This window comes from Pomacea canaliculata, linkage group LG13, assembly GCF_003073045.1.
Source record: "Pomacea canaliculata isolate SZHN2017 linkage group LG13, ASM307304v1, whole genome shotgun sequence".
NCBI classification, from domain to species: Eukaryota; Metazoa; Mollusca; class Gastropoda; order Architaenioglossa; family Ampullariidae; genus Pomacea; species Pomacea canaliculata.
The window spans coordinates 3,043,085-3,056,563 of NC_037602.1; the positions used below are offsets into that span (position 1 = coordinate 3,043,085).

The 13,479-nt window shown below is 49.1% G+C and overlaps 1 protein-coding gene across 5 annotated transcripts; it reads right to left on the bottom strand.

Annotated features, from left to right (window-relative positions):
• Positions 1-11,008: 11,008 nt before the first annotated feature.
• Positions 11,009-12,888, bottom strand: LOC112554688. 5 transcript variants are annotated; one of them, XM_025222638.1, is made up of 3 exons: positions 12,734-12,888; positions 11,806-12,094; positions 11,009-11,538 (listed from the first exon to the last, which is right to left on the bottom strand). In XM_025222638.1, exons 2-3 carry the CDS (start codon positions 12,042-12,044, stop codon positions 11,373-11,375), a joined length of 405 nt encoding a protein of 134 aa, XP_025078423.1. In that variant the 5' UTR covers positions 12,045-12,094; positions 12,734-12,888; the 3' UTR covers positions 11,009-11,372. The 5 variants fall into 5 exon arrangements, with proteins under 5 accessions (XP_025078423.1, XP_025078424.1, XP_025078421.1 ...); XM_025222639.1 differs by lacking the exon at positions 12,734-12,888 and adding an exon at positions 12,487-12,672; XM_025222636.1 differs by lacking the exon at positions 12,734-12,888 and adding an exon at positions 12,423-12,510.
• Between the last annotated feature and the right edge of the window lie 591 nt (positions 12,889-13,479).

The following is a 13,479-nucleotide window of genomic DNA, read 5'->3' on the forward strand; positions in this document are numbered from 1 at the left end:
GGTGGTGCCTGCTGGCGAGGGTGGGCGGTGCCAAATAGAGCAGCCAGAGAGGTAGGAATAAAAACAATGACCTCGATGCGAGGCGTTGCCGTGCCATGCCTGAATTCCCAGCCCCACTGCCTTTCCAGCCAGTCCCGCCCCTGGCCTTCCGAGGGTGCGGTTGCAGAAGAGATAGGTAGACATGCCAGAATCCCCAGCCTGCCTTCCAGCCAGGGTGTGCTACTGGACCTGGCGAGGGTGCAGTATCCCCGGTGAATCCAGCCCTGCCTTCCAGAATACCCAGCCTGCTGCCCTACCAAGCAGTGTAAGGTGCTCTGGACCTGGCGAGGGTGCGGTGCCATGCCAGAATCCCCAGCCCTGCCTTCCAGCCAGGGTGTGCCTCTGGACCTGGCGAGGGTGCGGTGCCATGACCAGAATGGGACCCCAGCCCGGTGGCTGCCAGAATCCCCAGCCCTGCCTTCCAGCCAGGGTGGTGCTCTGGACCTGGCGAGGGTGCGGTGCCATGCCAGAATCCCAGCCCTGCCTTCCAGCCAGGGTGGTGCTCTGGACCTGGCCGAGGGTGCGGTGCCATGCCAGAATCCCCAGCCCTGCCTTCCAGCCAGGGTGGTGCTCCTGGACCTGGCGAGGGTGCGGTGCCATCCAGAATCCCAGCCCTGCCTTCCAGCCAGGGTGGTGCTCTGGACCTGGCGAGGGTGCGGTTTGCCATGCCAGAATCCCAGCCCTGCCTTCCCGCCAGGGTGGTGCTCTGGACCTGGCGAGGGTGCGGTGCCATGCCAGAATCCCAGCCCTGCTTCCAGCCAGGGTGGTGCTCTGGACCTGGCGATTGGGGTGCGGTGCCATGCCAGAATCCCAGTCAGCCTGCCTTCCAGCCAGGGTGGTGCTCTGGACCTGGCGAGGGTGCGGTGCCATGCCAGAATCCCCAGCCCTGCCTTCCAGCCAGGGTGGTGCTCTGGACCTGGCGAGGGTGCGGTGCCATGCCAGAATCCCCAGCCCTGCCCTTCCAGCCAGGGTGGTGCTCTGGACCTGGCGAGGGTGCGGTGCCATGCCAGAATGCCCCAGCCCTGCCTTCCAGCCAGGGTGGTGCTCTGGACCTGGCGAGGGTGCGGTGCCAGCCAGAATCCCCAGCCCTGTCCAGCCAGGGTGGTGCTCTGGACCTGGCGAGGGTGCGGTGCCATGCCAGAATCCCCAGCCCTGCCTTGCCAGGGTGGTGCTCACCTGGCGAGGGTGCGGTGCCATGCCAGAATCCCAGCCCTGGCCAGGGTGGTGCTCTGGACCTGGCGAGGGTGCGGTGCCATCCAGAATCCCAGCCCTGCTCCACCAGGTGTGCCTCCTGGGAGGGTTGCAGGTGCCAGAATCCCCAGCCCTGCTTCCAGCCAGGGTGGTGCTCTGGACCTGGCGAGGGTGCGGTGCCATGGAATCCAGCCCTGCCTTCCAGCCAGGGTGGTGCTCTGGACCTGGTGCGGTGCATGCAGAATGCTTGGCCACTCGGACTGCGAGGGTGCGGTGCCATGCCAGAATCCCCAGCCCTGCCAGCCAGGTGGTGCTCTGACCTGGCGAGGTGCGTGCCATGCCAGAATCCCCAGCCTGCCTCCAGCCAGGGTGGGCTCTGACTGGCGAGCCCAGATCAGCCAGGGTGTGCTCTGGACCTGGCGATGCCCCAGCCAGGGTGGTGTTGGATGCGGTGCCCCAGATCCCCAGACCTGGCCCTGTTGCCATGCCAGCCATTCCAGCCAGGTGGTGCTCTGGACCTGGCGAGGTGCGGGCCATGCCAGAATCCCCAGCCCTGCCTTCCAGCCAGGGTGGTGCTCTGGACCTGGCGAGGGTGCGGGCCATGCCAGAATCCCCAGCCCTGCCTTCCAGCCGGGTGGTGCTCTGGACCTGGCGAGGGTGCGGTGCATGCCAGAATCCCCAGCCCTGCCTTCCAGCCAGGGTGGTGCTCTGGACCTGGCGAGGTGCGGTGCCATGCCAGAATCCCAGCCCTCTGCCAGCCAGGGTGGTGCTCTGGACCTGGCGAGGGTGCGGTGCCATGCCAGAATCCCCAGCCCTGCCTTCCAGCCAGGGTGGTGCTCTGGACCTGGCGAGGGTGCGGTGCCATGCCAGAATCCCCAGCCCTGCCTTCCAGCCAGGGTGGTGCTCTGGACCTGGCGAGGGTGCGGTGCCATGCCAGAATCCCCAGCCCTGCCTTCCAGCCAGGGTGGTGCTCTGGACCTGGCGAGGTGCGGTGCCATGCCAGAATGCCCCAGCCCTGCCTTCCAGCCAGGGTGGTGCTCTGGACCTGGCGAGTGGGTGCGGTGCCATGCCAGAATCCCCAGCCCTGCCTTCCAGCCAGGGTGGTGCTCTGGACCTGGCGAGGGTGGCCAGTGCCCAGAATCCCCAGCCCTGCCTTTCCAGCCAGGTGGTGCTCTGGACTGGCTGGCGAGGGTGCGGTGCCATGCAGAATCCCCAGCCCTGCTGCTTCCAGCCAGGGTGGTGCTCTGGACCTGGCGAGGGTGGTGCATGACTCTGCGAGGGTGCGGTGCCATGCCAGAATCCCCAGCCCTGCCTTCCAGCCAGGGTGGTGCTCTGGACCTGCGAGGGTGCGGTGCCATGCCAGAATCCCAGCCTGCCTTCCAGCCAGGGTGGTGCTCTGGACCTGGCGAGGGTGCGTGCCATGCAGCAGGGTGCCCTGCCAGTCCCTGCCAGCCAGGGTGGTGCTCTGGACCTGGCGAGGGTGCGGTGCCAGCCCTGCCAGCCAGCCAGCCCTGCCTTCCAGCCAGGGTGGTGCTCTGGACCTGGCGAGGGTGCGGTGCCATGCCAGAATCCCCAGCCCTGCCTTCCAGCCAGGGTGTGCTCTGGACCTGGCGAGGGCGGTGCCATGCCAGAATCCCCAGCCCTGCCTTCCAGCCAGGGTGGTGCTCTGGACCTGGCGAGGGTGCGGTGCCATGCCAGAATCCCCAGCCCTGCCTTCCAGCCAGGGTGGTGCTCTGGACCTGGCGAGGGTGCGGTGCCATGCCAGAATCCCCAGCCCTGCCTTTATGCTCCCCTTTTCCATCAGCCCCTCCTCTCATTATTAGGACTGTGCCATCATGGGCTGGTATGAAGCCGGTGAGCGATTTGACTCACCACACGGGGTCTGAAGTGAAGGGTGTTAGAGGCGGGTTAGTCTATGCGATGATGCATATACCGCTGTACAATATTTCTGATTATACCTTAATAAGAAATAGAGATTAACAAGAGTCGAAGAGACGCTTATTTTTATCGCCCTGTACCTTGTTGTGGCCACTAACGGACCATATGTATATGTATGTGAGGCTGTAAGTATTATATTCTTACAGTTTAGCAATACTGACACACGACTATCACAAAGAATAAAAGTTGGATCACTAAAGTGTACAATCAGCCCACTGAACTGTTACTTCAACCCAGTGTTGTTATTGTCGCGAGAGAGAGAAATAAGGTCGAGAGAGATGATTGTACTCTACTACTCTGATATTTGGCTGTATACTATTGTCAAGAAAATAGGGAACAAAAAGAAAATAAAAAAGTAAGAAAAAAATCAAGAAAGACAAAGGGAACGATGGCATCATCATCAAGGGAAAACTTTTGGATTAATGGAGGCTCAGCAGGTGTCAATTCGTGTCCTCAACTGTGGAGCTTCTTCTGGACAGAGACTCAAGATTATGAGGACAGTGGCTCATCTGTTCAAATATCGCCTTAACGACGCGATTTCATTTGAATATGATTCCTGTATACAAGGCTAACTAGCTAGTCACCATATAACATGCCTGTTGGAGTAAATTAACAAGTTTATGAACACCTATAAGTAGCTACCCACATCCCTTTGCCCCTCGAGCCTCGAATAGATGGATGAAGAGAAGTAAGAAGAGGGAGAAGTGGTCTAGAGGCGGTGAAGTACTTTGCATTCGAAATGACAACGCTTGGGGTGATAGACATTTCACGTGACTCTACCCGATTGTCAACTGACTTTCCTCCCGTGTCTGGCTCTTATGTTGCTGTCATCCTAACCCCACCTCACCACATGCCTTCACCAACCTCAGCCTCTGCCTGACATCCCATGCGTAGGGCATATGTTCGTTTTATTTGCTCTGTGAGAGGAGGAGGAGTGGGCGTTGCATCCAGGGTAGTAGGGTGTATTCTGGGTAAAGGGGGTTAGGAAGACTCTGGGCTCGTCGTAATTTGATAAAGACGAGATCGTGAAATTGACACCCATGATGGAGGACACAATTCTTGCTGCAGTTCGGTGGTGGCTTAAGGCAGAGTCGCTGTAATTCTGTTATGGCCTGGGAAGAAATATTTCTTCCGCAGCATCGGGTGGACGAAAATTCTAGTTTATTGCTGGTCTGTTGTCGTGGCGGATTGTAAATGAGGACTAGCTGGAAGTCCTGAAATTGATTGAACGACTTTTGCTAAAGCCAACCGGTCATTTGTCACTTGTAAACGTCATGGCATGCATGGTTTATAGACTACCGAAAAATTGTTTGGATAGCTGTTGCATAAACCCGTAGTATGAGGACCTCACAAAAAGACATCACACAGAGAGAAAGAGAAACGAAACGCGCAGTTTTATCTGATCTGTATGCGTGTGTGCGTGCGTGTGTGCGTGCGTGTGTGCGTGCGTGTGTGCGTGCGTGTGTGCGTGCGTGTGTGCGTGCGTGTGTGCGTGCGTGTGTGCGTGCGTGTGTGTGCGTGCGTGCGTGTGTGCGTGCGTGCGCGTGCGTGCGTGCGCGTGCGTGCGTGCGTGTGTGCGTGCGTGTGTGCGTGCGTGTGTGCGTGCGTGTGTGCGTGCGTGCGTGCGTGCGTGTGCGCGTGTGCGCGTGCGCGCGTGTGTGCGTGCGTGCGTGCGTGCGTGCGTGCGTGCGTGCGTGTGCGCGTGTGCGCGAGTGTGCGCGTGTGTGCGTGTGTGCGTGTGTGTTGAAAAGAAAAAAAAAGAGAAACGGCAAAGCGTGTGTAGAATCATGTTCCTCCGTCTCAGCCATAGTCTCTCTCTTATAGTTTTTGGGATGACGAATGTCTTTACGTGTGTGTGTATATACGCATGCGTGCGCACATAATAGATATATTAACTTAATTGTTTATTTTAAACCTATGCCTGAATATATCATTGTGGTTTTGCGTCTGTGTACCTAAAGATTTGAAGTGGAAACCTTTCCACGAGTGTCTGAGCCTATAATCTGCCGAGGGATTTTGGTTTGTAGGTTCATTAATCCCAAACGGTAAGTACTTTATTGCTAATGATCTCTAATTACTTCAATTCCTCGATTTTTTTTTTCAGTTATTAGTTATATATATTTATCAGCTAAACTATAAATCAAGAAAACCTTATCTCCCCCAATAAGGTGTAAAAAACAACAAAAAAAGAATATTTTTGATTGGACTACTGCTTACTAATGAACTGTGATCAGATAGTATGTATTATATTTCAGATTTTTAATTAATCCTTAGATCAAAGAACTTTGGTGTGCCGATTGGTTACGTTAGCTTACAAAGCCAATTGATATCACTTCGATGAGTACAAAATGTATATATCAGCTGGAGAAGTGTGTGCATATTCAAAGTTAGACAACTCTGCATACATTAAAGATTTTCAGATGGTTGCGGTTATGCACCTTGAACTGTTCGCTTGCCAGTAACCCACTGTTGCCCAGTGGTGAAGCTAGGCCGACTTCCCACCCCGCCTTCCACCACCACTGGAGCATGGCCCTCCCTGTCATCAGCCCCTCAATGCGATGATCAAATGATAAACACAGCTTCACGTGTAAATGCCCGTTAGTGTTGGAATTACTAGCATTTATCGTTGCTAAGTGTGATATGTACGACATTCATGCTAAACATTTATTTGTGCAATGAAGTCAGTGATTATTTCAAAATTTGTCAGTCATCTGCCCTTTGCTGCTGACAAGATATATCTGTGACATCCTCCTAAAAATATCCCACCGTTATTTCGAGTTTTTTTTTCGAGTTTTAAGTTGCGCACCAGATATATTTTTTAGCTGGTCAAAATGTTAGATGAGAATTCAGGGAAAGTCTTCTATTCAAATAGTGATGTACTACAATATGTGATAGATACTATTTATAACTTATCTATATATATATAATTGTGACAGTAAAATATCCCAGACAAAAACAACTTTGTGATTTGCTTCTCTATTATGCGAACACATGTCTCTGAGCTGAAATACAAACGGTACAACGCATAGACTGAAGTAGGGAGGGGTTTCATGTTAAAGCCTCCTATAGTGACAGATATTCTTTTAAATTGTTTTCTCCACAGTATTCTTATCTTCTTGGGATCTTGTCGTTGTCATCGCTGCATTTCTTCTACCTATCATCTTATTCTTCTGATATCACGTTAGGCCTTAGGCTTCAAGGGCAAGAACTCTGACAGTACTGTGCCGGAGTGTGTGCGGGTGATTTTGTAGATTACCTCCCTTACTTACGTCGCTCATTGTCCATTAGTTACTTGTGCCTGAGGCAGTTTTCTGTTTTCTCGTATTTATGTATGTGTAGTTTCCAATTAAAAACAATTATCTACATGTGACTAAACTTATTATTTACACCGTTTATTTCGTCTTTGTTGTGGTCTACTTTCATTAGAGGTTCGATAGGTGCGTGGTGTCCCGCTTATGGCTGAGCGAGTGGGTGTGTTGATGCCGACTGTCAGCGGTTGCGAATGTGCATCCTGCGACGCTGGGGGCTATCCGCGACACTGACAGGATTTTTACAGGAATTAAGTGAGCTTTCTTTTCTAAAGCTATCGAATCTTATAGCAGCGGAAGTCTTGCGGCAGCTGCTCCCATCGGTCGGATAGGAGTCGATGGGAAAATTAAGTGTTTGTCTCTTACGAGAATGTTGAAGAAACAATGTAAACCAGGATGGTCTTTCGTGCAAACCGTTTCTCGAAGACACAGAGATCACTATCGAGCATCTGAACGACGAGATGATGTCAAGAGGCTCCATAGTGTTTGCATGCTCTTTCCTAAGAAGCCTTGCGATTCTGTGTCAGAGCGATCTTTGGTCGAGTATCACGACCAGGTCACCAAGCAGTGCTGGAAGGAGGCTGAGGCCACGAACCCCGACCTGCGGGTCGTGTTGCAGCTCGTGCTGTATGATCCCAAATGCTGCGACATCGCGGACCTGAGCGTGTTTGTGCCTGGATTGCATATCGTGGGAGTGGGACTCGTTGTCGATGCCTCCCACCAGTACACGATCGCGGTCAACACTGAAGTTCTCTTTGCGACGCTGGACGCCCGATACGCAGACTACCAGAGTAAACAGGCTTTATCTTTCTTAATCTTAATTGGTTATGTCTATCAGCTCGTGTATCTTGCAGCGAACGGGAAGGTAACTCATTGCGTGTGCATGACCCCTTTTGCACAGACGTACTTGTGTGCGCGGGAGTTGTGCTAATAAGAGTTTGCGAGAGAGAAATGGTGCTGGGCTTGTAGAAACATCCACAGACTTAGTGCCATCCTAACAAAAAATCCTCAATTCCTCAAGCATCCCAAATCTTATTTTTGGCACCTTCTTCGTCTGCCCCACTTGACTTTGTAGCTTATCAGAATCTATGTATAATTCTTGCAATTGAACGTCTTTGGAATATTATGAAAATGAGGAGAGGAGAGATGTGGTGGGGTGGGGGTAGAACTGCACCATGCACGTGATCATTATAAACAGACCATCAGCATGGAGCACAAAACAATGAGCGGATGTAAAGGCCTTGTCTTCATGCTCTGGCGGCCAGCTTTCCTGGAGTGGCCGGAGGTGTGATGCTACGGTCAAGCTCTGCTGCAGCTAGTGAACCAGTGTCCCAGACTTGCCTCTGTCTCACTGGAGAACATCGTTGTCGATCTGGAAACAGCGACAGAGATCATGCCTCCAGCGGCAATGCCGAGAGAGGCAAACAGGTGCAGAATGTTGTTCAAATGCATGAGTGGCTAAATGTCTGTGTAGAGGTGTGTAGGTTTACCTACTGTCAGTTAATTGCTAACTAGCTGGTGTGCCTAGTGTCAGTTAGTTACTAACTAGTTGGGATGCCCGGTTCCACCCGAATTGCTCTTTCCCGATGACTGTTCCAACTGTGATGTCATTGTCAGCTGTGATGTCAGCTGTGATGTCGTTGTCAGCTGTGATGTCAGCTGTGATGTCGTTGTCAGCTGCGATGTCATTGTCAGCTGTGATGTCATTGTCAGCTGTGATGTCGTTGTCAGCTGTGATCTTTCACTTCACTGAAGTCAAGCGTGGAGTCACGTAACGAGGTGAAACATCCTCTACACGTGATGTCCCTTTCCTCACGTGACAGCTGGAGTTCGGCAACACAGTTTCCATTGAAACCACTCTTTTTCCCCTCCCTCTCTCTCTCTCCTCCCCTTCTGCGCAATTCCGAAATCTTCAAAGCCACGTTTGTAGCCAGCACACAACCCTTCAAACACCCCGCTTGCATCCTTCACCAATATCACACCCGTTTACCACCCCTAGTTAAACAAATAAAGATGTGTGTGTGTGGTAGAGCGATCAGTGTCGTCTCAGACTGCGTTGTCCACGTGCGTTGGGTGCAGTTTGTGTTTGTCATAATTTCCTTCTTTGTCCCTTCCCTTATCTCCTTGATGCCCACCCACCTTCTCTCTCGGTCTGTCGCTCTCATGGGATATTCTCTCAAATTACATTATCAATTACAATGTTTGTTTGGCATACAAAGACGCGTGGGGATGTTTTTTTCTCAGCGTTGTTTCTTATGGAGCCAGTGACAACATCTCAAACTGTAGAAACTAAACATGAGCAGGTATTCCTACCGCACAATAAATACCTTGTGCATTCCTAGGATCGAAACACATATTTCTGCCAGATTTGTCAGTGGTGAGACATCCTTCAATGCGCCAAAAGACAGCATTGCCCGAGCTAATGCCAAACGTGATGTTCAAGAATTCTGAAAGACCAAGCTGCTCTTTGTTGGCTGAATGCCAAGTCAGAAGGTCCTGTCAATGCCAGCAGATGTGAAGAAGGAAGTACTGTGAGGTATATATCTTTCTAATGGAGAGTCTCTTTCTTATACACGTGGAAGAAATGATGACAAATTCTTAACAAAAACTTTTATGGGTCGAAGAACAGTTGACTAGTCCCTGGATGCGCGAAGATCTCAATGCATGAAGAAAATGAAAAAGAGAAAAATGATTGTAACAAATCACACAGGAACACGAAGCCATTAAAAGCACACGCTGATGTCTGAGGCGGTAAAATGACAGTAAATGTTAGGATTTCTGTAAAACACAGCATTTGATGAACATTTAACTTAAGTATATAAAAACGTGAGTGTATTCTCACTTTACACATTTGCCCTAAGGACGTGCATGCCATTGAATGAAAGATGGAGAAATCTCAAAGGGCAAAGTCCCTGCCATGATCAGAACTTTGCCCTTGTTTGAGAAATAATCCGTCTTATACTTTGTTTTCAAAACACCCAATGAAATTACCATTTTGAACGGTCTTTATCTCGAAGAAGTTTACAAGCTAATTATTAAGTGATCATAGTATCTGTGGAGTCTGAGAAATGTTGTAAATTGGATGTTTGGTATTTCCCTACCTCCTAAACGAGGGTGGGTACTAGAGGCACACTGGCCTTTACTTAAGTCTCAAGACAAAAATGCGGTCCACACTCATACAGATGGAACGACTGCTGGTGTCCCTGGGCCAGGTTGCATGACTGATGGCATCTACTTTCCGTACATTCAGATGCCTATATCTTTCAGATGAGTAAAGAGCACTGTGGAAAGAAATGCGATATCTTATTCAACTAAGTGTATGTTGGTCATGGCACGCACCACAGTCTGACGGAAATTGCCTTCTTCTGGTCATGGATCGGCTTCCGATGGAATGTGTGTAGAATGGCTGCTGCTTCTGAAGACTGGATGTTTTACTTGTGCTTTCACCTCAACGTGATTTGCAAAACGATTGGAAGAGATGTTGACTGGACAAGTAGCCATAGAGCAGTGCTGTAGCAGTCTGTACTCATTGTGTCGACAGTGGTAACGGTCTGGACAGTTCCCCCTTGTACCCTGTGTGTCACAGACTTCTACCCGGGTTGTCGCATCATCGCAATATACATACATAAACTGACCAGAACTAACACCCATTACGTGCTTTTTGTTCAAATGATTTATTTCGAAATATTACATGAAATATTGGATATGTTGCAGGAAAAATAATTTGAAGTGTTTCTCGACAACACATCGCTATCAAAAATTAAACAAAAGTCACACTGCTCAAAACCTTGCTTGCTCTCAGTACATTCAGGAGGAAATACAGGCATTAAACTGTACAAACGCTTTGGGGTGCTGAAAATGTTTGGCCAACGCAGCTAATACTCTTGATTATGTCAAATACCTGAATCCCGCGCGTGATTCACTCTTGTCAAGTATGTCAGGTAAATTATTTGCACACCTCGATAAAGCCTACATTTGTGAGATGAATTAAAAGCTTAGGTCTTCGCCCGGAGCATTAATGGAATATCCATGGTGAAAGGTGGCACTACACTGTATCATCATTTGCAGAGACACAGGAATCGACCAGAACGTGCAGCGTTATCTCCCCTAACCCCAACTTCCGCTTTGCTTTGCTGCTCGCCGACTGTTGCAGGCATTTGCAGACATCGGTTAGGACCTGATCGCTCCTTTTGTTTAATGTTTATCGATGATGCAGCTGTCCTGACAATACATCATTCGCCACATGTTTTCCTAACGATTTCACCGTATTTGATTAGCAAGACAGTTTTTGGTGGTCTCCTCTTGTTTGCCTTTGAAATGGTGTGGACAGGATGTAATTTGGCTTCTGCCCGTTATGAGGTCTTGTGCTTCATGCTTCCATCATGTCGCGAAGGTGTTAACTATCATCACAATATCACTTTACACCAAGCTCCGAATCGGCCAGACAGACCAGTGCCCGTGCCAGACAGGCAGTCAGACAACAGCACATCTACTGCAAGAATGTCCTATGCACGAAGAACTCAGGCACCGCATTTGGACTGATGAGACGCCAGTATTGAGGAAGCTACACGGCAACCTGGAGGACCTGCGGCGCACAGCATCATTTGTGCAGGAGGCAGGCGTGTCCATTTGAGTGATCGACGAAGAAGAAGAAGATCACAATATCAAGCTATGGCCTCCACACAGGTGTACTTTGCTGTAGAGCCTCTAATGCATCTCCACAAAGTAATGTTGGGAGGAGCACTGAGCTGAAGGTATTTAAAATGAGGCTTGAACGATATCCAGGGATGATCTGAAGTTGGATGGCATAATGTCCTAATAGTGCCGCTCAGAGTTCACTGCCAAATATAGAGACATGTTATTATATTTGATGGTCTGCTCCATGATGCACACGCTTCACATGATGTTCCACTTGCCCTTGCGCCAGTACGAGGTCAGACACTGGTGGGCTTTCCTTCTAATCTTCGGGTCAGGGTCTCGATTGAATGTGTCCAGAGCTTCGGCCACTCGCAATTCGAGGTGTGCAGGTGACCCATCACACAAGGTATGGAGTACCTGGTATCTGCGACAGGACAGTGATATAGATGTGTCAACATACGATTTAAAATGTAATTGATTCATTACTTTTAAAGTGAAACGTAGCACTTTGATATATCACAAGGATGATTTAATAGGACTATACTGCTATAAATATATATAAAAGTAACATGTTTACATTAAAGGATGAAAATATTGGAATCCTATGTCCTTTCTAAACTACCAAACAATTTTCTATTCTTTCTACCCCAACCCTTATTTAAAATAACTGTGGTGAAGCTGATGGACTCACCTGACATTAGCGTCTTCATCAGAAATCATCTCAAAAACTCGTTCCCAGAATTCCGACAGGTCCTCTTGGACACGACAAGGACACATCTCCACGAGGGCTCGCTTCCGCACACTTGGCGCGGGGTGATGGGTCAAGGCCAGAATGGTGTCAATGTCGGTCGTCTGTTCACACAGACGGAGAGCGTCGTTCACTCCCAGCGACGTGAGGTCACGTGACGGACTGTTGTGGGTGGTCGTCATCTCAGAGAAGGAAAACCCTTGAATTTCTTGGTTGATGAGTTTTTACAGTCCTGTTGTACACAGCAATTCAAAGATATCTACAAAATTTATAAGTTTAGTAAATGAAAAGAAAATAATAATTTCAATTAAATTATTTAAAGTTTGTTTTTATTATTAAGAATGCTGAGTGCTACGAGAACACAATTTTCAGTTTACATACAGGTAGAGTAGTGATAGCAGATACAAGCTGACATGAATGAAACTACAAAGGTGTTTACTGATACATTTTATACACTGACATGTACAAGTGGTTGACATGTAATGATGTACAGCACTGTTTTGATATCAACACAAATGATACGGACCTCGTTTACAAACAATAAATAATTCGAACCTCACTTTTCTAGGCCCTGGTAAGTAGCCGATGTCACGAAATCGTGAGTTCGGTGTTTTATATAGCTACCTGTACTGATTGCATGATCACCGTGCAAAGGCGGATATCTTGGAATCCTAAATATAGATCCTTGTTGTGGTGCGATGGTGCAAGAGCACTCATGGGAAGTAACTCTAGGTGAGACCTTGCTCTTGCAGTGGGGTTCACTCCCCTGACCAGAGACACGCAGTCACCGGTACTTTTACTTGAACACCCATGTAAATACAGTCCAGTCAATGGACGTTCTCCTGTCTGTTATAATATAAAGTTCACTCACTGATTCCTCAGTTAGTATCGTCATGGACCGTTCAAAGCTTGCTGGCCATGCTCAGTGAGCGATCGCAACTATAGAGGTGTCAGCAGGGCGACCTGTCGTCTGTCACCACAGTCTGAGTCACGATTTGTAGCTTGACAGTGATTCATGTCAGGAGGCAATTTTAATGTGTTCTGATGCTACAATACTTTAGTATTTAAAGCGTTGTACAGGTGTATTAGGCAATGCACTGTATCCTTACAGAGCCAGCGATGTGCAGATGAACCCCTACATGCAGGTCGTCGATAATGAAGACTCGACAAGTATCACTAACAGTCTGTCACTGAGGATTTACAAAAAAAACCCCCAAAAAAACTACGTATTGAAACACTAGTATTTCAACCTAGTGAAACTGTAGACATCGGTTATGACTGCGCTAGTGATGAAAGAAAAAAAAAAAAGGAAAGTTGAATATGGCAGGTGGCCGAGGAAGGTAAAACACACACAAAAAAAAACAAAAAACAAACAAACAAACAAAAACCCCTAACCCTTAAAAAAAACGCAATAAATTTAAGAAAGAAACTGATCAGAACATCAATCAGAAAAGTGCCATTTTCAGGCCCAGTCATCGGTTAATTTGCTGTCACAGACGAGGGTGTGGTAGTCCCACGGCGGGCGACTGGGTCAGAGCGATCTTTGCACATTGACGGTTGGTGCAGTGGAATGCCGGGTCACAGCGGCCTGTCGACTGTTAGTACAGCAGCTGTCAA